Source organism: Plecotus auritus, assembly GCF_963455305.1.
Source record: "Plecotus auritus genome assembly, chromosome: 3".
Lineage (NCBI taxonomy): Eukaryota > Metazoa > Chordata > Mammalia > Chiroptera > Vespertilionidae > Plecotus > Plecotus auritus.
The window spans coordinates 127,053,175-127,078,794 of NC_137772.1; the positions used below are offsets into that span (position 1 = coordinate 127,053,175).

Here is a 25,620-nt window from a genome sequence, read left to right on the forward strand (position 1 = left end):
AAGAAAAAATGACCCTATATCTGCTGTCTACAAGAAACCCACCTCAGAAAAAAAGACGCACACAGACTGAGGGTAAAGGGATGGAAAAATGTTTTTCAGGTGAATGGAAATAAATAAAAAGCTGGAGTAGCAATACTTATATCTGACAAATTAGATCTCAAAGGGAAGGACATAAAAAGAGATAAGCAAGGCCACTTCATAATACTAAAGGGAGCAATCCAACAAGAAGAAATGACCCTGGTAAATATATATGCACCCAACAGGAGCACCCAAATACATAAAAAAAAACTCCTGGAGGATATCAAGGGAGTGATTGACAGCAATATAATCATAGTAGGAGACTTTAATACCTCACTATCACCATTGGACAAATCCTCTAAACAAATAATCAGCAAAGAAACATCAATCCTAAATGACTCACTAGACCAGATGGAATTGACATCTTCAGAACATTTCACCCCAAAGCCACAGAATATACATTCTTCTCAAGTGCACATGGGTCATTTTCAAAGATAGACCATATGTTGGGTCATAGGCAAAGTCTCTTCAGATTCAAGAAGATAGAAATTATATCAAGCGTCTTATCAGATCACAGTGGCATAAAACTGTAAATCAACTACAATAAAAACAATCCAAAAAATCAAACACATGGAGACTAAATAGCATGCTATTAAACAATGACTGGGTTACCAGAGAAATCAAAGAAGAAATAAAAAACATCATGGCAACGAATGACAATGAAAACATAACAATCCAAAATCTATGGGTCAAAGCGAAAGCAGTCTTGAGAGGGAAGTTCATAGCTCTACAAGCCTACTGCAAAAAAACAAGAAACAATGGCAATAAACTACATAACCCTACAACTCAAAGAATTAGAAAAAGAACAAAAAAAGCCCAGTGTAAGCAGAAGGAAGGAAATAATAAAGATCAGAGCGGAGATAAACGACATTGAGACCAAAAAAAAAAATACAAAAGATCAACAAAACCAAGAGCTGGTTCTTTGAAAGAGCTGGTTCTTTGAAACAAGATTGATGAACCTCTAGCCAGGCTCACCAAGAAGCAAAGAGAGAGGACCCAAATAAACAAAATCAGAAATGAAAGAGGTGAAATAACAACAGACCCCACCGAAATACAAAGGATTGTTAAAAAATACTATGAACAACTCTATTCCAACAAACTGGGCAATTTGGAGGATATGGACATATTCCTAGAAGTATACAACCTTCCAAAATGCAATCAGGAAGAATCTAAATATCTCAATAGGCCAATAACTATGGAAGAAATTGAAGCAGTCATCAAAAAGCTTCCAGCAAACAGAAGCCCGGGGCCAGACGGCTTCACAGGGGAGTTTTACCAAACATTCAAGGAAGAACTAAAACCTATCCTCCTCAGACTATTCCAAAAAATTTAAGAGGAAGAAACACTTCCAAGCTCATTCTATGAAGCTACAATCACCCTAATACCAAAACCAGATAAAGACAACACAATGAAAGAGAATTACAGGCCAATATCCCTCATGAACACAGATGCCAAAATCCTCAACAAAATTCTAGCAAATCGGATCCAGCAGTACATCCGAAAGATCATACACCATGACCAAGTAGGATTTATCCCAGGGATGCAAGGATGGTACAATATCCACAAATCAATAAATGTGATATATCACATAAACAAATTGAGAGATAAAAATCACATAGTCATATCAATTGATGCAGAAAAAGCATTTGACAAAATCCAACACCCTTTCTTGATAAAAACTCTCAGCAAGGTGGGAATAGAAGGATCATACCTCAACATAATAAAATCCATATATGATAAACCCACAGCTAACATCATACTCAATGGGCAAAAACTAAAACCATTTCCCATAAGAACAGGAACAAAACAGGGATGCCCTCTCTCGCCACTCCTGTTCGACATAATACTGGAAGTATTAGCCACTGCAATTAGACAAGAAGAAGAAATAAAAGGCATCCAAATTGGAAAAGAAGAAGTAAAACTGTCCTTATTTGCAGATGACATGATACTGTATATAAAAAACCCTAAAGAGTCCATAAAAAAACTATTAGACTTAATAAATGAATTCGGCAATGTAGCAGGATACAAAATTAACACCAAGAAATCTATGGCATTTCTATACACCAATAGTGAACTTACAGGAAGAGAGACTAAAAAAGCAATCCCATTTACCATCGCACCAAAATAATTAAGATACCTAGGAATAAACTTAACTAAGGAGGTAAAAGACCTATACGCGGAAAACTACAGGACACTTAAAAAAGAGATAGAGGAAGACAAAATGGATAAAAGACTTAAACATAAGACGGGAAACCATAAAAATACTAGAGGAATCCACAGGCAGCAAAATCTCAGACATATGCCAAAGCAATTTCTTCATAGATACTGCTCCTAGGGCAATGGAAACTAGGGAGAAAATAAACAAATGGGACTAGATCAAAATAAAAAGCTTTTGCACAGCAAAAGAAACCATCAACAAAACAACAAGAAAGCCCACTGTATGGGAGAACATATTTGCAAATGTTATCACTGATAAAGGTTTAATCTCCAACATTTACAGGGAACTCATACAACTTAATAAAAGGAAGATAAATGATCCAATAAAAAAAATGGGCAACGGACCTAAATAGAAAGAAGACGGAAGGCCAAGAGACATATGAAAACATGCTCAAAGTCACTAATTATCCGAGAAATGCAAATCAAAACGACAATGCGGTACCATCTCACACCTGTCAGAATGGCTATCATCAACAAATCAGCAAACGACAAGTGCTGGTGAGGATGTGGAGAAAAAGGAACTCTCGTGCACTGCTGGTGGGAATGCAGACTGGTGCAGCCACTGTGGAGAACAGTATGGAGTTTCCTCAAAAAACTAAAAATGGAACTCCCATTTGACCCTGTCATCCCACTTCTAGGAATATATCCCAAGAAACTAGAAACACCAATCAGAAAGGATATATGCACCCCTATGTTCATAGTAGCACAATTCACCATAGCTAAGATTTGGAAACAGCCTAAATGCCCATCAGTAGATGAGTGGATTAGAAAACTGTGGTACATCTACACAGTGGAATACTACGCTGCGGTAAAAAAGAAGGAGTTCTTACCATTTGCAGCAGCATGGATGGATCTGGGAGAGCATTATGTTAAGTGAAATAAGCCAGGCAATGAAAGAAAAATACCACATGATCTCACTCATTTATGGAAAATAAAGAACATTATAATCTGATGAACAAAAAGATAGATACAGAGGAAGTAAAGCATCGAACAGACTGTTAAATTACAGCGGGAAGGCTGGGGAGTGTTGGGGAGGGGGGGAAAGAGATCAACCAAAGGACTGTATGCATGCATATAAGCACAACCAGTGGACACAAGACACTGGGGCGGAGAGGGGGGGCGGGATGAGGACATGCGACAGGGGTAGGGGAGGCTGGGAGAAGGTGAATGGGGGAAAAAAAGGAGATATATGTACTACTATATGTAATACTTTAAACAGAAAAAAGTAAAAAACATAATGTTTTAATGAGTAGGTGTACAAGCTTCTAGCTTAATAAAAGTGTCAATTCTCATTCTCCCTATGTTATTGTATACTTCCCATTTAATAGAATGCTACATAATCAGTAGGCATTCAGTTATTTGACGACAAAAATCTGAGCTTGAAAATTCATACTTTAGTAAAACTTGAGACTCCTTTACTATCAGTAAAGTAAAAATTAATAATCCCCTTTCAGCCTCTCCACAAAGTCAATCAAACTAAAACTCCAGATGCTCAAAATGATTTTAACTTTGTCCAGCGAGTACAATGTTTACACCCTATCATTTCCTCTCTTTAATGATTCAGCTTACAGTTCTGAACAATGGAATAAATGACCACAGCACTAAAATCTGTAATAGAAAGTGGGAACATAGTAGTTGGCTGTTCAGATTTTTTCCCTATGCTCTTTTGCTGTTTCTTTTTAGTCTTTAGTTTAAAATAATCCACCAGACTCCACTAGCAGACTTAACTCTTCTAAATGATGCCAAAAGTGTTTATGTATAAGTTCAACCACACAGGTTCATCTACCAACTGCTCACACTACAACTATTTGACAGGGAAGTCAATCTGCTACAGAAGTTCTTGGTACATAGCTTTCACTGTGGTGTGGAGAACCTGTTGATTACTTTAATGGACTCTTAGGCTACCTGTATAGGTGATGGGAAGAATGGGATTGTGTGGGAGAGACTAAAATCAAGGAAGAAATTTCATTTTTTACTCCTTTATTCTATTTTTTTAAAACTTACATGAAAAATAGTTTATGTGTAATTTCTCTTTCAAACAAAAAATAAAGATACCAATATAACTTTTTTTGTGCTAATGTTTTGATACAAGATTGTTCTTGGCTAAGTCAGGTGGACACGAGGTGGGGAGCACCATTGCAGAGGGGCGGTCACTGACCTGAGTTTCAACCCAAGGTAGTAACCTTTGTGATCGCCCTATCTCAGAAGGCAGTCGTTTTTACCTAAAGTCATAGAGCTTTCAGAGTTGATGGGGATCTAAGAGATGAGTTAGGTTAAATTCTCATTTTGCCTAAACACACACACTCTCCAGAGTGATAGAGTTAAGGCTACAAGTCAGGTTGCCAGTCTTTGTTACTTCTATTTAAAGATGACAAAATTATTTTATGCATATATTCATACTGTTTTCGCAACTGGACATCCCTTAAACTACATAATTTGCATTCATTTTGGTTTCTCTTGTTTTCAAAAGTTTAAGTTATTCAATAAATTTTAATGTTGATGAAAAGAAGAGGGAAAAGCTATGAAGAAAGGCATTCTCTTTCCCAAATTACAAAGTCATTTGACTAAAGTAATCTACCTAACTGCTGTAGTTTGCTTTATAACAAAGAGCCCTTGCATTAAAGTTGTTGGATTGTAGAATTAGTGACTATCAGGCTATACAAATCTTAATGTTCACAGTAAAATATAAGTTTACTAAGAAAAAAGAAAAATATAATAATGAACCAAAGTCACAAGCTTCTATGATAGTACATTTTTTAAAAAAATTGTATTTATTGATGGATTTTAGGGAGAGAGAAAAAAAGGGAGGGAGGAAGGGAGGGAGGAGAGATTTGTTGTTCCACTTATTTATGCATTTATTGGTTGCTTCGCATATGTTCCCTGACCTAGGATCGAACCTGAGACCTTGGTGTATCAGGATGACGCTCTAACCAACTGAGCTACCTGACTAGGGCCAATAGTATATTTCTTAATTTATTTAAGTGATTTCAAAGCCTCAAGTTTTCAGTTAATAGCAGCTAACACTAGGTAATCACTTTCTATTTGTATGGTCTATTAACATGTCTTATCAAAAGTAACACTATTTTGAAATATTCATTTTCTAGGTGGAAAAAATAGCTATGGATCATATTAGTTTATATGCTTTTAAGTACATTTAGAATGTACTTGTAAAAAAGATAACCAAATGTGTGTTTAGGTAATTATATGTAACTCAAAAACAGAACTACCTTCAATAATCTTTACTTTTCCTTCTGACTTTTTTTAAATATATGCATTTTATTTTGGAATTATTTTAGATTTGTAGAAAACTCACAAAGATAGTTGAGAAATCCCATATCAAGCTGACTTAACTTTATCTACCTTTATTTTTCTATAAAATAAAATGTGATCTCAATGCTGATATGAAGAGTAGTGAACATAAAGATTTTTTGAAAAAAGACATGTTGGATTCAAGACTGATATGGGGAAATGATCACAAGTATTTCTCCTTTTACCTTTTTGAGAATACATTGAAATGGCAACAAAGTAATAAAGATACAAACCCACAGTAATGACAAGAACAGGAGGAGACCCCCAGGGACAAGATTCATTCACTTACTCAACAGAGTACTAAGTTACTACTATGTGCCATAGAGGCTCTGGCCTATAATTAGAGAACCATTAGGACAGGTCAATCTGTTTTAGTGGATTTTAGGCACTGTTTGATACTATCAAGATTGTAAGACAGAACTCTGATGAGGAAGGGAGGGTGGTTACTTTAGACTGTGATCAAGGGAGTTCTCTGTGAAGAGGCAGTATTTTGACTAAGATCTGAATGAAGAGAAGAGACTGGCCATGTGAAGATCTGATCTAGGCAGACATATATAAAAATATTTCTGGGACATGAAAGGCAGACGTAACCGTACAGAGAAGGATCTAGGCCACAGTACTATTGTTAAGTAGGAAGCAGTATTGTCCTGCACAACTCTGGGAGATTTTGTACTTCAAAATACCAACTACAACAAGTCTGTACATATTTGCGATTCGCAATTGGGAATCCAAATATATATATATATGTTTTAAATTGATTTCAGAGAGAAAGGGAGAGGGAGAGAGATAGAAACATCAATGATGAGAGAGAATCACGGATCAGCTGCCTCCTGAACACCCCCTACTGGGGATTGAGCCCACAACCTGGGCATGTGCCCTTGACTGGAATCGAACCCAGGACCCTTCAGTCTGCTCCATCTACTGAGCCAAACTGGCGAGGGTGGGAATCCAAGTATATGGAGGGCCACCAATTTATATGCTGAATTTTTATTGTTTGGATGGTTGTTGCTCCAACCCCTGTGTTGTTCAAGGGTCAACTGTATTTTTTTTTTTAATAATGTTTTAATTCTGTTTTTAATAACAATGTGGGATTGTTAACGAGTCCTCCTAGATCTTATCCACTGAATATTCTCACCACCATTTGAATGGTACACAGAGCATGCAGCTAAGGTACAGCATTAAGCATGAAATCCTTTTAAATGATTTTTCTCTAACATCAACTTGCTTCCCTCCCAAACATCACATCTTCCAGCCACACTTACTACTCCTATCCTCCATTCACACAACACACCTGAAGGTTTCCAAGTGGTTCCTCCTGCCCGGAATGCCTTTTCCTCTCTACCATCCTGGCGATATCAAACCCACCCTTTGAACAAACCTGTACAATAGCACTCAGCTCATAGTAACAGTTCAATGCCTGCCTCCCCTGAAAGGCTGTAAACTAAACGTGGAACCTCTGGAGCCTCCACACAGAGCGTGGGATCTGTGATTATTTGTTGAGTTAAAAGAAAAAAGTCTTCTAAAATACATTTCATTACACCTTAACTTTACTGGCTGCAGCCTACAGCTCTCCAAAATGTCAGAATGGTCAGAGGGGAACAGAGGCCTCTCAATGTCAAATGCTCCGGGGCAGAGCAGCCAAGCCTGGTCAACACTACTGGGTCCTATGTGGTGGCTGTAATTCAGAGGTGTGTCTTCACGAAGGCCAGCATCCTGCCTCAATGTCTCCCTCTACCTCTGCCATCTATCTGGCTTCCCTGAAATTCACAAGACTTCCTCATTGCCATAGGACCACAGTATATCTCCTCTCCAAGACCAGTTTTCACTAGTCTCAACTGTATTTTGAAGAGTTGATCCTCCTCCCACCACTCTCCTCCATTGCCCTGGGGCTATCAGGTACACAGATTGGGCCAAAAGTGGGAGAATTCTTCCTTTAAAGAATTTGAATGGTCTCAAAGCAAAGACTTGTGCATAATGGCATTTAGGGTTTCCTCAGTTAATGGCAATTCTCTGCTGGATCACCCTAAAGTAAATATACACAAAGTTCCCAAACAACTTTCTGTAATAAGATTCTTAAATATGAAGAGACAATCAAGGGTCAACAGTTGAAGAACAATTGCCACATGGAAGGAAGTGATCAAGACATATAAATAAAAAGAATGCCGATAGGAAAAAAAAAGGATAATTATTCCAGAAATACAGCAAATTACAAACAATTAAAAAGCACTGTTATCACTATCTTCACAGATATTTGAGAAGATTTTCTTTTCATAAAACAATACAAGATGTTAAGAGAAATTAATAATCAGAGGATAAGAAGGGGCTCTTTGAAATAAAAAAGACAAAGGCAGAAAAAACATGGGAAGGAAAGTGGTATAAAGCCTCAATCAAAGAAGTCTAACATCTGTCTACACTTAGTTTAGGAGAGAAAGAAATAGGGATATAGGAAATGAACTTCAGATCGAATGTGTCTACCAAGTAGCCAGCAGATCACTGTGAAATATCAGGATGAGAAATCCTATTTTGTTTTAAGAAAGACAAAAACCCCAGGCAATATACCAATAAATGAGAAGAAGGTTGGCATGAGACATTTAATTAGCAACACTGATGCTAGAAGACAATGGAAGAGCATCATCAAATTCTAAAGGAGAATTATTTTGTACCTAGACAAATAATTTTGCACTCTGACAAATTGTCAAGTATGATAAAGGCATTTTTCAGAAATACAAGAACTAGAAAATTTACCTCTAAGATACCCTTTTAAAGGCTGTTACGTGAGAATATGCTGTACTGAAATAAGGAATGAAATAATGAAATCCAAAAAGAAATATACCCAACCCATAGGAATTAAAAAAGAAAAAAAAAAAAAAGAAAAAGAAAAAGCCAGGATGTAACACAATCCAGAATAGAGCAAAACAGAAAACTTCAGGATAGAGTTATCCAAGAAAAGAAAGGTAGGTTTAATATCATATACAGAACAAGTTAAGTAACCAGTAAAAACACACAATAAAGGCAAAAAGAGGCAAAGCACATAAACCTGTGGTAAAAGGACTATGGTAGCTGAACACTGAATCTATTACAATATCCGATCTAAGTTAAACCATGGGAATTATGGCTTGCAAACAGAAATTAAAGGCTGAAATCATCAACAAAGCAGTGATACTAATGATATTACTAATATAGCTTATAAAATGAGAGGTAGGTGGGGGAAGAAGTATACTTTTATAAAAGCACTAATTTCCTCATACATCGTAATAGGGAGGTAACCAATACTATAAAAAATTTTTAAGTGAATTAGGATATTCTAGATTACTACTTTTAAAAATATTTTTCCTTAACTTTAAGGGAATCTTTTAGGAACTAATGTTTAAAAAAAATAATTGTCTGAAGTTCAATGACTTAGACATTTTACTATGCTTATTTCTCCTTTCAAGTAAAATTTAAAATACTTTTTACTTAGAATGCATAGTATGATCTCATATTATTTAAAATGTTTTTAATATCTATTTATCTATCAGAGAGGTATGTCTGGAATGATATACCCCTAATGCCAATGACGATATTTCTAGGTAGTATAATTTTAGGTTAGTTTTTGCTCTTACTTTTATAATTATCTGTTACTTGATTCAAAAATATATAGAAATATTTATATTTTACAACAATAAAGTCAATTTTAAAACATCACAGAATCTTAATTAGTTCTACTCACCAATAGCTTTGGTATAATGTCTTGCTCCAAGAAGTAATTCTGGAGCTCGGTACCAGAATGTTACGACTACTGGATCCAAATCTGCTAAAGGCTTCAAAGGTGAATTAAATAATCGGGCAAAGCCCATATCAGCTGTAAAAAAAAACAAAAAAACAAACAAAAAACCCAAAGAAGAATGTTAAGTAAATAGATTTTAACAAATTTAATTGATTACTCTAATTTTATCACTGTTACTTAGTAAGATATGAAAATGTGCTGAATTCTGGGAGATAAAAACACAAAACCTAAAGGTAAAACAAGTCTGAGATCTTCATTCTTTGCAAACTATTGTCACTCACTCTTCAACTAGGTTAGAGACATACTGTGCTGCCAGAGGTCAAGGGTGACCCTACTCCTCTAGACAGATTTCTTTCTATCTGCCATACCACCATTGGGTACAGGATTGTTAAGCTGCATTTCCATTCTTTGCATTGGTCAAAAGCACTGAGAAATGAGATAGGAGTAAGGATTTCCATCATTGCATCAATAAGTCTGTTCACTGGTATAATCAAAAGTTGACTATACAGTATGTTAACACTATTTCTCCCCATTTACTTGGGTTGAATTTTACTAACTTAAGAGTTACAGTATTTTGTTAAGCTGGAAAAGACTTTAAAGTCATATAGTTCAATTAATCACCTTCTTTTCCAAATGACAACACTGAGGTTAGAAGAAATTAAGTGATTTGACAAATGCCATCACTCATATCCGAGCTGGAGCTGTGGTGAGAAACAGTTCATGGTACTTAACATGGTTTAATATGTAGTGTACTTATTGAGGCATGGTTGTTTATCCTACTACAGTGTAATCCTGTTAAAGGCAAAAATTGCGTCTTTTTCATTTCTCTATTCTTTTTAGTATCAAGTATGGTGTCATTACACATAGCTTTTGGCAAATACATGTTGAATAAAAAATCACTACCATACCACCAATTCAAAATTTTCAAGAGTCATCCACCATTTGTTAAGTTTGTTCTAATATACATTTTTAATGAAGTAGATCCTAGCCTAATCTAGTTAATTACGGAGGGTTAAAAAACACAGACATTTGGCAAAGAATTAAAACCATGAGTCAGCTTACTAAGTACTGATTTATAGAAGACTGTTTATTTCTTCTTAAATGTGAATGCTCTTAAGCCGTTAGTGCCCTCCTCCCCAAACCTGCCAACATGATATACATTACACAGAAATATACTCCCAAACTAGATTACCTTAGTATATGTTTCCCCCAAATTTTACAGTAAAGAACACATCTGTCACTACTATTTGGGTCTTTTACATTTTGCATGCTTTGAATTTATATTTTAATTTGGTGCCACCAAACTGGATTGGACAAAATTCTTTAAAAGCACAGGTTAGGACTTAACATCATTTGATGACAGTACTAACAGGGCCTGGTTCTCTAGGGAAATCAATGACTAGGAGTACTTTGAGGTGCATAAAATATTATCACTACTAAAAAATTTGCAAGGTTTATATCATAAAAGAGTATATTTGAATCTAATTAAAAGTAGAAAGTGAGATTTGGGGAATTTATAGAGGAGGAGAGGGAAGAAGAGTAACACCTATGTTTTTCTTTGTTGGAGAAGTGGTACAAATCAGCTTATAATTCTTATTCATGTTAAATCATGCAATCAGAAATTACTATTTAACTTTGTTAAATGGTTCCACAAACCTGCTGCCTTTAAATTCATTCAATTCAGTTACAACATTTCTACCCACACACAAAACAAACTAAATGTGACAAACACAACTTAGAAATGACAATGAAAAAACCCAATTAGGATAAATTAATTTAATTCTATCCTTATAAATTATTAAAAATGGGTAAAATTTTGTTTGGATATATTTTTAAAAAGCTATTAAAAACATGCCAAAGTACAAAATGCTCATTAAATTTTTTTTTTTTTTTTTTTTTTTTTTTTACCATTAGGCAAAGGCCTGCTATAGGCAGGCTTGTTAGAACTTTCGGTTCTGTATATATCTGGCCTCAGTGGTTTTCCTGGTTTGTAATTCCTGATCTAGATGGGGTCAACAGAAGCATATGTTCTGATCTAATCTGGTTCAGGTGAAAAGACCTGATGGTTTAATTATCAGTATGCTGTATGCCCTTGGGACTAAAGGTGAGGCTGCTGGTCTAACACAAATAGAAGCCACTCACCTCTACAGGCTTTTTTTTTTTTTTTTTTTTTTTAAGTATTTTCTTTATTTTTTCATTTTATTTTTATTTTAAAATTATTTTTTATTTTTTTCTTTATTGATTAAGGTGTTACATATGTGTCCTTATACCCCCATTGACCCCTCCCCCCACCTCCACCCCCTCTCAACTACAGGCTATTTTTAATGAAGGTAAAAGTTTTTAAAAAGCTTGCATGGCTTATTTTATAATCAGAACACTTCAGTCTCTAAAGATTGTTTGACACCTTTAAGAGTGTGAAACACTTTTCACTTTTAATGTATACTCTTTAAAAATGGCTTCAATCATATGGAGGTACATGAATATAGGCATATTATTAAAGCAAAAATTAGAAGTGATACAGCTGCCTACAAAAGTCTTAAAAGAGTTCTACACTGTGACTTATCAAAGATATAACATACCAATTTTTACTCTTCCTCGCTCAGGACCTTCACCCATAACTAAAATATTAGCAGGTTTCTGTGGAAACAAAATAGTGTTGTTTTTTTCAGTAGACAGTAGTGGTTTCTTTCAAATAGACAATATGCCAATATAACACAAATCCACCTTTTAAAATATCTCATCTACTCAAAAATTAAGATCAAATACAGAAACTCACCAAAAAAACGTTATGTGTACATATGCAAAGCAATATACAATCTTAATGAAGGCCCAAATATGGCAGTGCTTCTCTCCATGCACACCTAAGGCTTTTTCTGGCCCTTTTATCGGTCTGTTTTCACAACTGTGGATCATCTGACTAAGTTATGATGTTGTGGTTCCTTTCAACTCTTTCAATTATATAAAACACCCTGCAACTTTAAGAAATAATAAAATTTCATTGATGATTTAATACTAAATAGCAAATTAACTGTAGGGAAGGAGCTACCTGATACCCTTTTTGGAAACAGTAAGGTATGTATCTGTTTCAACCAAAAAAGTATAGTGAAATCAATTTAATAAAGTCTTTTCTAAATGAGTTAGTGAAGTAAGAGGAATTTTCCATGACCTGAACAGTATTGAGGTTTTTATTTTTAAATAAAAAAGGAAGCTAAAGTTTTAAAGTGAGATTGTACAGGAGTAATATTTTAAAGTTTTAACTCTCTAAAAATATAAAGTATTAACTGTCATATAAAATCTGTTCTAATGGTATGTACTATCTATAATAATAAAAGCGTAATATGTTAATTACATGGGACGTCCTTCCGGACAAAGCCGGGACTGTGAGAGAAGGCTGGGTCCCGGGTGCCTGCTGGCCCAGAGAAGAGCCCGGGTCCCAAGTGCCTGCCGGCACCTGAAGGGAAGCCCGGGTCCTGGGTGCCAGAGGGAAGCCAGTGCCAGCAGCTGGGGGAAGGAAGGCCTACAGTTGCATGAATTTCGTAGATCAGGCCTCTAGTACTAACATAAAAGGGTTGGTCCCCTCTTCAAGAAGGAGGACAAGGGGAAGATGGAAGAAAAGGGAAAGGCACAGAGGCAGAGGGAGGAGAAGGGAAGAAAGAAGCAATCCCCACACCTTACTCATCCTGCTATACTAATTCTACCAGTCTGCTAAGTAAACGTGAAACTAGATTAGAATGCCTTTTGATTATTGATCATAGCAACCTTAAAATCAAATTGGAGATTTCTGGTGATAACTAGTTCAAAGTGAAGGCTGGTTTTAGCGATAATTAGTTCACAGGCTTCTTTATCCTACTTAGTGATAGCCCCTGTACTATTAAGGATAAAAATGTAACTTATAGTATATTATTCTATCAACTACTAAGATCAAAATTATTTTTTATCACCAGCAAAAATAAAAGATACTGCTGAAGTAATAACACACATTTCAGAGGTTAAAAATTCCTACATTTTTTAAGGTGTGGAGACTAGGCACCAGAGAGATTATATGACTTGCCTTAAGTATAAACAACAAGACTCTGGGGGAGCAGCATAATTTACCCCATCTCGGAACAGTCTAGTGCTCCCTTCCCAAATATATATTTCTTAAAGTAACTTTATGTAGCAAGTTTTTAAATTAATATGTATTACTGCAGTAACAATGATAATGTTTTATTCAAGAAAAAGTTTTCAAAACCTGTCATCACTACACACACACACACACACACACACACACACACACACACACACACTCCTGACCACTGAGATAATTGGCTAAGTACCAAAAGGAAGTACAGCACTAACAATAATCCCCTGTGAGCTACATGCTTTTGTGCACTGTTAATGGATCAACACTGGTTTAGTCTCTGCAAAGACTCAGAGCTCAGCCTACTTCAAAATGAAACCAGGTCTCTGAGACTTGTACAAAATGTTTAAGGCAGAGGGGAGCTTGCCAGGAGGAATAAGGCAGTATTTCTATTTGGCTGATGGGTAAGGCTTGCTCTCAACTTACAATGTGGACTCAGGGGGGTACTTTCATGTTTGCTAGAACTGTCTTCTCATGGGCAGGACTCCCTAAACATCTCTTAAACACATTCTCTACTCTTTAACCCTATTTTGATTCTCTTCCATCAAGTCCATCTTCCCTAGTGATGCCCGAGTTATCTTTTTAAAAGACAAAGCTGATCATGTCATTCCCTTACTTAAACTCTTCCACAGTAACGTAAAAAATTATTACAAGATTAGGAGAAAAGAGCAGAACACAAAGTCATACATAAACTGTTATAACTGTTTTTAAAAAGTGCTCAGTAGGACTAGAACAAAAACCACAGAGGTATGGATGAACCTTTTAAAAATGTCTTTGAATGCTTTTGCTATGCTTTATTATTATTACTAAAATGTTATTTCAACTTTAATTGGTCTCTCACCAATTGTGAACAAAATCCGAAGTCCTTGAGGGGATGCAAGGTACCTGTAAACTCATTCCCACCAATTTCTGCAGCCTTATATTCTACCACTTCACACTGTCCAGCCACATGTATATTTTCAGTGTTCTGTGACTCAACTTTTCACAACTTTATCTTTGCTACCCCATTATTTCTGCCCCAAAAGACCCTTCCTTTATGCTACTTGGAAAAACCTGATTCTTTTTTTCCCCTTAAAGACATATATAATACATGAATACATTCTGACTATAATCAATTCAAAATATAAAGTCACATAGAGTTAAAAGTTAAAGACCCTTTTGCCACCATAACTCCTTCACCACACCCCAAATCCCACTCCCTTGTCCAAAGGATACAAATTAACTGATTTGCTGTGATAGATTTTTCTATCATTAGAGTCCTCAATCCTAAAATATTATCTCCTAATCTGGCAAAAGCACAAGTATACATGGGCATCTCTCTCCTACTTCTATTTGGATTAGTCATTCAGCAGCTGAGCCCAGAACTGAGAAGTCCTGGGATGGAAGTTATTGGTCAGCCTGCTACTGGGCAAAGAGGAACAAAATCCCTCTCTTGTTCTTCATTTTATTCTAGACTTACTGGACTGGTCCAGTTCCAAACTTGGATCTGAGAATTGGTGGGGAGTAAACAGTTTCTTTGTCAAGGTCTGGCCTAGTATTAGGGTTTAAGTCCAAAGTTCTAGTTAATGAAAAATTAACTTACTAGGCAACTCACTGCCTACTGTATGAATGGAAGCAGGTCTTCAAAGCCATATCTACTTCTACTTAATAGTATCTCTGCCTAGAAATGCAAATTAAAACCACAATGAGTTATTACCACACACTGTCAGAATTGCTATCATCAATAACTCCACAAACAAGTGTTAGTGAGAATGTGGAGAAAAGGGAACCCTCATGCACTGTTGCTGGGAATGCAGACTGGTGCAGCTACTATGGAAAACAGTATAGAGGGTCCTCAAAAAAATGAAAACAGAACTGCCTTACATGACCCAGCAATTCCACTCTTGGGTATATATCCAAAGAAATCCAAAACACTAAATCTAAAGAATATATGCTCTCCTATTTTCATTGCAGCATTATTTACAATAGTCAAGACATGGAAGCAATCTAAGTGCCCATTGATAAATGAGTGGATAAAAACGTTGTGGCACATATGTACAATGAAATATTACTCAATCATTATGAAATCTTACCATTTGCAACAGCATGGATAGGCCTAGAGAGTATTATGCTAAGTAAAATAAGTTAGTCAGAGAAAGACAAATACCATATAATTTCACTTATATATGGAACCTAAAAAACAAAATAAATGAACAAACAAAACTGAAACAGATTCATAGACACAGAAAACAGATTGATGGTTGTCAGAGGAGAGTAGAGTTGGGGGACTGGGTGAAAGTGGTGAAGGAACTAAGAAGTAATTGGTAATTACAAAACACTCATGGGGATATAAAGTACAACCTAGGGAATTTAGTCAATAATCTATATATATAAAAAGCCAGTGACCGGAACGCCATAAGGACCATAACAACCAGTTGCTATGATGCCCTCTGCGGCCAGCAAACCGGCTGAATTAGGGAGTGGGGCCGGCCAGCCAACCTCCTGCAGCCCCCCGACCTCACCAAACCCCACCCCAGATCGGCTCCCTAACCCTTATCAGGGGCAGAGCCAGCCAACTGCCTGTGGCCCCACCCCCGATGGGCCTCCACCACCCCAATCGGCCTGCAGCCCTCCCCCCAGCTGGCTCCACACCTGATCGGCCTCCCACTCCTATCAGGGGCAGGGCTGGCCAGCCAACCTCCCACGGACCCTCCTCTCAACAGGCCTGGCTTGGATCTGCCAGCTGGCCCACAGCCCACAGCCCACAGCCCCTCCCCACAGCCTGCCCCACCCCAATCACCCCTCCCACCCCAATTGGGGGCGGGGCCCGCCAGCCAATTGCCCACAGTCCCTCCCCACAGCCGTCCAGGCCCTGATTGGCCCCAATCGGGGCAGGCCAGCTGGCCAACCTCCCATTGTCTCCTCCTCCTGACAGGCCTGGCCCCGATCCGCCGATTGGGGCTGGGCCGGCTGGACCCCACCCGTGCACGAATTCATGCACTGGGCCTCTAGTATTATAATAACTATGTATGAGCCAGGTGAGTACTTATATAGGGGGAAACACTTTGTAAAGTATTTGACTGCCTAACCACTATGCTATACAACTGAAACTACTACAAAATAATATTGAATGCAAACTGTAATTGAAAAGTAAAACTTTAAGTTCTTAAAAAAAAAGTACCTCTGCCTTTAAGTGAATTTAAATTAGTGTGGACATACTTTATAGTCATAAAGAGAATGTTTTTAAGTCTTGTTTTAATAACACTGTTTAACAAACAATGGGTCCCCCCCACCCCACACCCCATCCTGTTATTTTCCATGGTAGCATTCCATATGCTCCTGGGCATGATATTCAGATTAGCAGACAAGTCAACACTAAATTTCTTTTGTACATGTAACCTAATGGAAATCTCACTAGAAAAAGGGAAAGAAAAACCTAAAGATCATGAATAATGAATACCCTTATCAGCATTTGTTTCATTGCTTAATCAGTATTAAGGAAAGCTTCAAAAGACTTGATGGACAATTTTTATTTTAGTACTTAATGACACATTGCAATAATATTCTATTCTCCAAAAAAGTAAATTTCTTTTTTTCTTTATCTATCAGTAGGAGAATTTGGTAGCAGTTTTTAACTTTACAGCCCAAACTTCCAATTAGTTGGTGATAAAATATGAAACAAAGAGTAATAACTGTAATTATGGTAAATGGTCTGCGATCTGTCATATGCTACCAAACATAATCACCTTGAAAGAACATGTAGAACCTTTGCTGGTGATATTTGATGAGGCATTTACTCCATCAAACTATACATGTTGCTATGAAGATCAGAGGTCCAACATGACTTAAAAGTGTTATAACATCATGGCAACATTTTTAATTATAGTTATACAAGGCACAGAAATTATTATAGAACACCGTTTATTGCCTGCTGAACAATAAAACGTATCAATTTTTTTGAAGTATATTTGTTTGAAACTATGATATTCCTTATCTTATTGTTTTATCCCCCCTCAAAAAAAACAACCACGCTTATAATTAAAAAAAACATGTCCTTGCTTTGTAGTCTCATGGCATTTCTTCTTGCTTTCTGTTGTTATGCTCAAAACAAACAGAAACTCAGTGATATTTCTTAAAGCAACGTTTTTGTACTGCACACACAACCATTCTTATAGAGGGTTTCTATTCTCCAGAATTTTACATACTTAGCATACAGCAGGAATAACAAATTGGTTTTATTTAAGAAGCCAACTCTGATTTAAAAAAAGTAAGTACTACAGGGAATTCTTTTCTTGAGAAAGAACAGAAATTGGGCTGATCAGGCCACTGCCATCATCACTCAGAGGTATCTGATATAGGTGTAGAAGTAGAGAACGGTGACTCATCTGTTAACTGCAACAACTCTATTCTAAGGATGAAAATGGGGTCCTCATATGTTCACTAATGTATTCAGGCAAAATTGGAGAGTTTGAATCAATATGAAAAGTTGATTCTTGATGATCTGTCTATGAAAAAAAGACAGCAATCCATAAGTAACCAAGTTAGTGCTTTTATCCAAGATTTGTTCAAAATTAAACTTTTATGCAATTTTTATTAATACTCTTGATACTTTAAAAAACGTAACATATTTTCCTTTTATAATATAATGGTCTTATAGGAAAGTTAATATTTTTCTATATTATTAATACAATTCAATATAACTTTAACCACAATTTTTTGGTATACTTTCTTTTGTTGATATGTATCTTTTTACAGTTTCTTATTTCTACTATTTTGTGTCTGCCCTTTTCTTAACATGATAACATTATTTTAACTTACTGCAATTTTATGTGACTACACAATAATTTTTCTAAGTGTCATAATTTGCTTATTTTCTAGTTGTTAGACATACAATTTTTTTTCAATTTATCATTATTATCAATAATGCTAAGATGGCTTTTTCAATTTTTTATAATCTCCTTTAAAAAGCTTACTAAAAAGCCCTGTCCAGGTGGCTAAGTTGGTTGGAGCATCATCCTGCATACCAAAAGGTTGCGGGTTTGATTCCTGATCAGAGCACATACCTAGGTTGCGGATTCGATTCCTGGTCAGGGTGAATAAGGAAGGCAACTGATCAATGTTTTCTCTCCCCCTTCTTCTCTCTCTAAAAATCAATAACAAAAACACATCCCCGGGTGAGGATTAAAAACAAACAAAAAAATAATTTACTAAAGGTAGGATTGATGGATCATTAGGAATGAATATTTTTAAGTTGTTGATAATTCTTACTTTCCAGGTTGTAATTTATGTCACAGCAACTGGCGTTCATTCATTCAACACACTGAGAGCATATCATGTACTGTCCTTGGCATATGAGACAGTGGTTAACAAAATAGACATGATCCCTGTCACACAGAAAAGCTAGATATTAGAAAAGGTAAGCAAATACATAAAATGTTATAAAGTATAATAAATGCTATAAAATAAAAAAGGATCCCATTAGAGAGAATAATGGGGACCCTTCTTTGTATCTGGTGGTAAGGAAAGGAAAAGTGGGGGTACTACTTTGGAGAATGGTGAGGGATGCCCTTTTTGAGTAGATACTGAAGCTAAGACCTGAAGGGTAAGAAGGAACTACCCAGAGGAAAGGATTACTTATGTAAGTGGGTGAGTTAAGAAAAACTTTTCAGACAAAAAGGAAAACAAGAAGGCTCTGAATGAAGTGGGAAATAGCTTGTTTATTCAAGAAGTCATTTGTAGGCAGAATCTGATGTGCACGGGGTACACCGGCAGGAAATGTGGTTACTAAGGTGGGACCCAGGTAATGCAGATCTACTTTGCATATAAAATGTTCTTTCTCTCTTGAAAATGAAATTTCAATAAAAACTTTTAAGCATGGAAGTGACAATTTGACAACAGCAATATGAATGCTAGTTATGTACCAAGTCCACTACATAGATTAATTAATTTCATCCTTACAGTAACTCTTCATGAGGTATTATTCCAATTTATAGATAAGATGACCAAAGATAGAAAGACCTCAGCTGAACTGAGTTAGTCCACATTAACTACTTCATATTGGTTCCTCATTAGCAAAACCAGGGTTCAAATGCAGGCGGAGTCCATCCTCTTAACTCCTGCATTACACTGCCAGTGCACAATTGATTACTATCACTTAATAATAGGAAATAGTGCCCTGACCAGTGTTGCTCAGTTGTTTCAGCATTGACCAGCACAAAGAAGGGTGGTCATGGGTTCGATTCCTGATCAAGGGCATGTACCTGGGTTCCAGGTCAGGGATCATGTTGGAGGCAACCAGTTGATGTCTCTCTCACATTGATTTCTCTCTCTCTCATCTTTCCTCCCTTCTATTCTCTAAAAAGCAGTAGGAAAAAAAAATATCCTCAGGTGAGGATTAAAAAAAAAAAGAGGAAATGGCATCTCCTCAATATTATTGCATTACTTTGCTAATAAAATTGAACTTGTTTAAAATATGTTTATAAACACAATGTATGTCTATATATATGTATATTGAATGAATTTATTGCTTATATCACTTGTGGTATAACTTTTAGTTAGTCTTGGTGTTTTTTTTTTAACTTATATAGATCTGTTATTATTTCCTTTTTTAATCCAGATTTTCTGTTGTTTTTTAAATTTGCTTTTCAAACAATTGGTTTAAAGCTGTATCTTTTTGCCTACTTGTATGATTGCAAAGAATTCTAACATTGGGATGTGTCTTGCAATTTGCCATGAATGTATACATTTAACTCGAGTATTTTGTACTTTCAAACTCTGTATCTTAAATGGCAAAATTTTCAGTTGATGCTGTCGAACAGTTAAGAAAATATAATTCTGCTTTTATTTCTAGTTTATTTTACTGTGTTCTGAGAAATTAATGTAGGATTTGTGCATTTGTGTATCTTTGTCTTCTAGCATACACTCAATTTTTCTAAAAAAGCAATTCCATAAATTTTGCACATTCTTTATTTTTAAAATTGTGTCATAAATTGGTGGGAAAATGTCAAGGTACATAAATACATATTTCTATTTCTTTTTGTACAATTGCCAAATTGAACACAACCATAAGTTCTTTGTTGTATTTTCATTTTGCTGATATAAAATGTTTCAGTCTTTTGAAATAAAATATACTTTTTCCAATACTCTAACTTTTTTTCCCTATATTTAAACAGACATAGACTTTAGACCAGGGGTGGGCAAACTTTTTGACTCAAGGGCCACAATGGGTTCTTAAACTGGACCGGAGGGCCGGAACAAAAGCATGGATGGAGTGCTTGTGTGAACTAATATAAATTCAAAGTAAAGGAGCGGAGGGGAGAGCAAGAGAACCGGATAGAACAGCCTGATCCGAAACGCGGGCCGTAGTTTGCCCAAGGCTGCTTTAGACCAACAGTTCTCAAATTTTCTCTTCCCTAAAACATTTGAGAAATATAACAGACATCTTCAGAAGATTACAATAGGTAAGAGCTAATAAAGAGGCTGAAAAATAATCAGGAATATCATCAGCTGATACTTGTGGATCCTTCACCTTCATTTCCTCATTTATAAAATACTACAGGCCTGGTGCACAAAAATCGTGCACGGGTCGGGGGAGGGACCCTCAGCCTGACCTGCACCCTCTCCAATCCAAGAGCCATTGGGGGATATCCAACTGCCAGTTTAGGCCCGATCTTGCATTGGACATCCTTCTCACAATCTGGGACCTCTGGCTCCTAACCGCTCACCTGCCTGTCTGCCCTGACCACTCTGCCTGCCTGCCTGATCCCCCTAACTGCCCTCCCCTGCCAGCCTGGTTGCCTCTATTAACGTTCTTTTTTAATCTTATCCCCTTCACACACAATTGTATTTGACTTCCTTATTGGCTCCTCCCCGTCACACAATTTTTCTCTCTCCTTTATTTAACACTTTTGCCTACTGAGTTATCATTTATAAACTTTTCTTTCCTCCTTATTTCCTACTTCTGTTCCATCATCCTTCTTCCCATCTTTCTCCTACCCTCCCTCCCCCCTCCCACATTCCTTCTTTCCTTTATCTTTACTCCTGCCCTACCTCCCCTTTTTCTTCCTTTCCCACCTTAATTTTTTTCTTCACTTCCTCCCTCGGACCTGCTTTGCTCTCTCCCCCATTTCTTCCTTCTTCCCATTCTCCTTTTAAGCTCTACCGGCTCCCCTTTAAAACTTTTCTTCCCTCCCTCTTTCTCTCTCATCCTACCTTTCCCATACACTCTTCTCTACTTACTTCCACTGTTTTAATATCTATCTACCTGCCTAATTATTCATTATCATTTATCTTTTTTCTTTTCTGACTCCTACTTTAAAAATCTGTCCCCAGTACACAACTATACTTGATTTTCATTATAGCTCTTACAGTTCACTCATACATCCTCTTTCTTTCTTTAACTCTGTTCTCTACTGACTCCTTTATAAAACTCTTCCCCTCCTTCTTTCCGTTCTTAAAGCTTTCGTTGGGGGCGGGGGGCGGGGGGGGATGATAACATCCAGCCCAGGACTCAGCCACGGCCAGGTGTTCACTGCCCCACTGCCCCCGCTTCCCCAGTCTCTCCCCGCCACTGTCCTGCTCCCATTCCCTGCCCAGGTCGCCTGGACCAGCAAGGGTGGCTGAGGCCCACGCGGCCCGGGCATTGCTGCCGCGAAGCAGGCATGCCTCGGCCCAGAAGGCTTGGACTGCCCACCACTCCGTCCTGGACCCGTGGGCGCCGCCCCGCCAGCGGCCCACGCCAGGGGCCACCGCCCTCCTCCCATGTCTGGGTGGGGATCTTGCCCCACCCCTTGCAGGGCGCACCTGCTCACTGCCCCCCCCATCTGCGGTCGCCACCCCCTCCCGCGTGCAGCCCTGAGTTCTCTTCCCTTTTCCATTCCTGCATCTTTTTCTTGTTCCCTTTCTGTATTTCTGTTTCTCCTCTTGGCCTGTCTGCATGCAGGCCTGCCTTCCTCTCCCTCTCCTTTCTTATCCCCTCCTATCAGGCCTTGCAGCTGCCTGAGCAGAGGGTGGGGACGCAGCCTGCTGATCCGGTCCTGACGTGACTCTGTAGTGGGTAATTTGCATATTTCTCTATTATTAGTATAGATGGATAGAAATGACAACTTAGTATTGTTGCTAAGATTATATGTGACAAATGCACATAAAAGGCTTAATATAATGCCTGGTATATAAACAGTCATAAAATTTTATAATGATAATTACAAAGGCAGATAACATTATAATCTTTTACCAGTGATTCACTATTGCAGTGATTCTTTGAAAAACATCCCGGAGGAGAGGATACCTATGCATGATTGGACAATGTGCCCATAATGACTTTTCTATACCACCTGATAAGATGATCCCAGTTGCTCTTGATTATTTTCTAGCTTTTAGTCATTTATGCCTTTTACAGATTTACAAAGTTTATCATTAGCAACTGTTTTTTTAAAAATTAAATAAAAATATATATTCTTGTCAAAAATGAAAATATAGAAAAGTATAAAGAAAGTGAAATTTACCTGAAATCTCATCTTATAGGGCTAGGTCATTACAAATATTTTGGGGGACATAATTCCAGCTTTCTCTAAATCTGTATTAAGTGGTGATTGGGGCAGCAGCTGCCACTCGCACCCACTGGTGGTGCTGGCCCCAATAGCTCCGTGCCATCAGCGGGTGCGAGTGGGGTTGGTGCCATCAGAATGTGGGAGCAGTGATGGCAGATAGGGGATCAGGGGCCATGGAGGGGCCGGGTGGGGATGCAGAGGATGGGCTGAGACCTGCCTCTCTGCCTAACTACAGCCTCACGGCCCACAGTTCCTTTCAAGGTGCACGAATTTGTGCACTGGGCCCCTAGTTCTAACATAATGGTAAGAATTTATGTACCTAAATATCTAAACATACATGTGGTCCATCGTTAAACAAAACACCATTATGTGGGTACATAATTACATATACTTTCCATGCTTGCAAGTTTCTTTCTTTCCTTAATTTTATTAAGAATTTCAATCAGAAATGAAAATTAAATTCTGTCAAATACTGAAATTGAATTTTGCAAAAGTTTTACAGTTACAACTACTGACATAACCATAGTGTTACTCTCTTACCACTACTGATATGGTAAATTCTGTTAACACATTGCCAGATATTGAATCCTCCTCACAAGCTTGAAATGAGCTTCAGTTACTTATAGCATAGTATTCTTTTAATGTCCAACTGGATCTATTTGCTAACATCTTATTTAAGATATATGCATACATATTTATATGTGACACTGGTCCAGGATTATATGCATTATCTTTATCAGGTTTGTGTCAGTGTAATTCTTTCTTAGTACAAAGCTATTAAGGAAACACTAGTTTGCACTAACTACTCTAAAACAGTTTATATAATGTAGGATTATTTATTACTTGAGGATTGAAGCAACGGTGAAACCATTTGCATATGTTACATTTTTCAGAGGTAGCCTTGCAACAAATGTCTTTATTTCTTCTATAGATACTGGTCTACTTACTTTTTCTACCTCTTCTAGGATCAATTAGAGTAATTTGTATTTTATTTCGAAATGCTTATTTAATTTAGGGCATTGCAGAACATCTGAATAGTTCAATAACCACTAAAGAAAATTAAATGGTAGTAAAAAATCATCTATCCCCACTTCAATACACCTGAATCAGAGTTGTACAGATGAGCTTTAACAACCTTTCAAGAATAATTCCTATATTATACAAACTATTATACAGATTAAAATCATTTTCTGAAGTCAATACAATCAACCAAACAGAACCAAGACAGTATACAAACAGAAGATTATTAACCAATCTCACCTGTGACTATAGATGGAATAAAATATTAGCAAAGGGAATCCAATAGTGACTGAAAAGAAAAAAAGTCAAGACCAAGCACGCTAATCCCATTAATGCAAGATGGTTCAACATTAAAAACAACGTAAGATTCTAACGTCGCGGCTGGCAGGACTGAAGTGAGAGAGTATGAGTGACTGAGGGAGTGAAAGGGCGAGTGTGTGGACAGGTGTGATTGTGTATGTGAGGGACAGTCTGATCACATAGGGGTCTCAGGTGGGCAGCTCAGGCTCTCATGGCCAAAGAGCACTTGCTACCATCATGGGCGCTCCCCTGGTGGGCACAGCTCTGGTTCAGAAACCACGCCATCTTGAAGGGTTTACAAGGTCCTCCTTGGAAGGAGGCTGCAGGGAGCAGCAGCAGCTAGGCACCCAGGCTCACCACCACTCAGACAAGACGTGGCCCAGGCCTGAACCACAGGCACCCCGCCTAGGACCCTGCACATGCTCCCCAAGGACACAACCCAGACCCCGGATGCACCCACTGCAGACACAGCCCAGACCACACAGCTAAGTGAACGCCAGTAGGACCCAAGACCTGCAGCTGACACCTGTAGGACCAGCTCTGTGGGGGAAGGGAGTATAGCTCAAAACAGGGACAATCAAGGTGTGAACCTCAATACAGACCTAGCCTCTTGTCTAGAGTACCTGACCTTTGGATAACCAGGAGCTTCAATCTCTCAGACCTCAATCAGGTTGCCCACGGCAAGCAAGGGACAGTGACTCACATTAACCTGCACTAGAGAAGCTCCCAGGAGGCCCAGGATAGACACACCAAGGGGCCAGATTCAACATCAGAGCAAAATCCAGAGAGCTCCACAAATGGCAGACCCAAAGGTTTTGGAGTGTACGAGTGTGTTTGGTTTTGTTTTTTAGTGTGTGTGTGTGTGTGTATGTGTGTGTATGTGTGTGTGTATGTGTATTTTTTTTTTTTTGCTTTTCGTTATTTGTTTTTCCCACTTTTTTTCCTTTTTTTTCTTGCATATCTCTAATTTCTCTTTCCTTTGATTCTATTCTTCTTTAGTCTAGACTTATTATTAATTTTTCTTATTTTGTTTTTTTCTCATTTTATCTATTTTACTTTTCCTATCTATATCTTAATATAGTCACTTATTACTGCTTTTGCTATTTAAAAATGTTTTATTTATTTTAGAGAAAAAGGAGGGAGAGGGACAGAGAGACAGTATCATCAATGAGAGAGACATCGATTGGCTGCCTCCTGCATGACCCCCACTAGGGAATCAAGCCCACAATCCGGGAATGTGCCCTGACTGGGAATTGAACTGATAACCTCTTGGTTCATAGGTT

The 25,620-nt window shown here is 37.5% G+C and overlaps 1 protein-coding gene across 4 annotated transcripts in view; it reads right to left on the reverse strand.

Annotated features, from left to right (window-relative positions):
* Positions 1-25,620, reverse strand: part of CDK8 (cyclin dependent kinase 8) — a gene marked incomplete at its 3' end in the record, with an annotated part of 181,582 nt that overhangs the window by 30,768 nt on the left and 125,194 nt on the right. For all 4 annotated transcript variants that reach the window (XM_080659948.1, XM_080659949.1, XM_080659947.1 and 1 more), the window contains exons 5-6: positions 11,950-12,007; positions 9,314-9,445 (exon numbers count right to left, since the gene is read on the reverse strand). In XM_080659948.1, the coding sequence (XP_080516074.1) occupies positions 9,314-9,445; positions 11,950-12,007 (190 nt within the window). The remainder of the gene's footprint in view (positions 1-9,313; positions 9,446-11,949; positions 12,008-25,620) is intronic.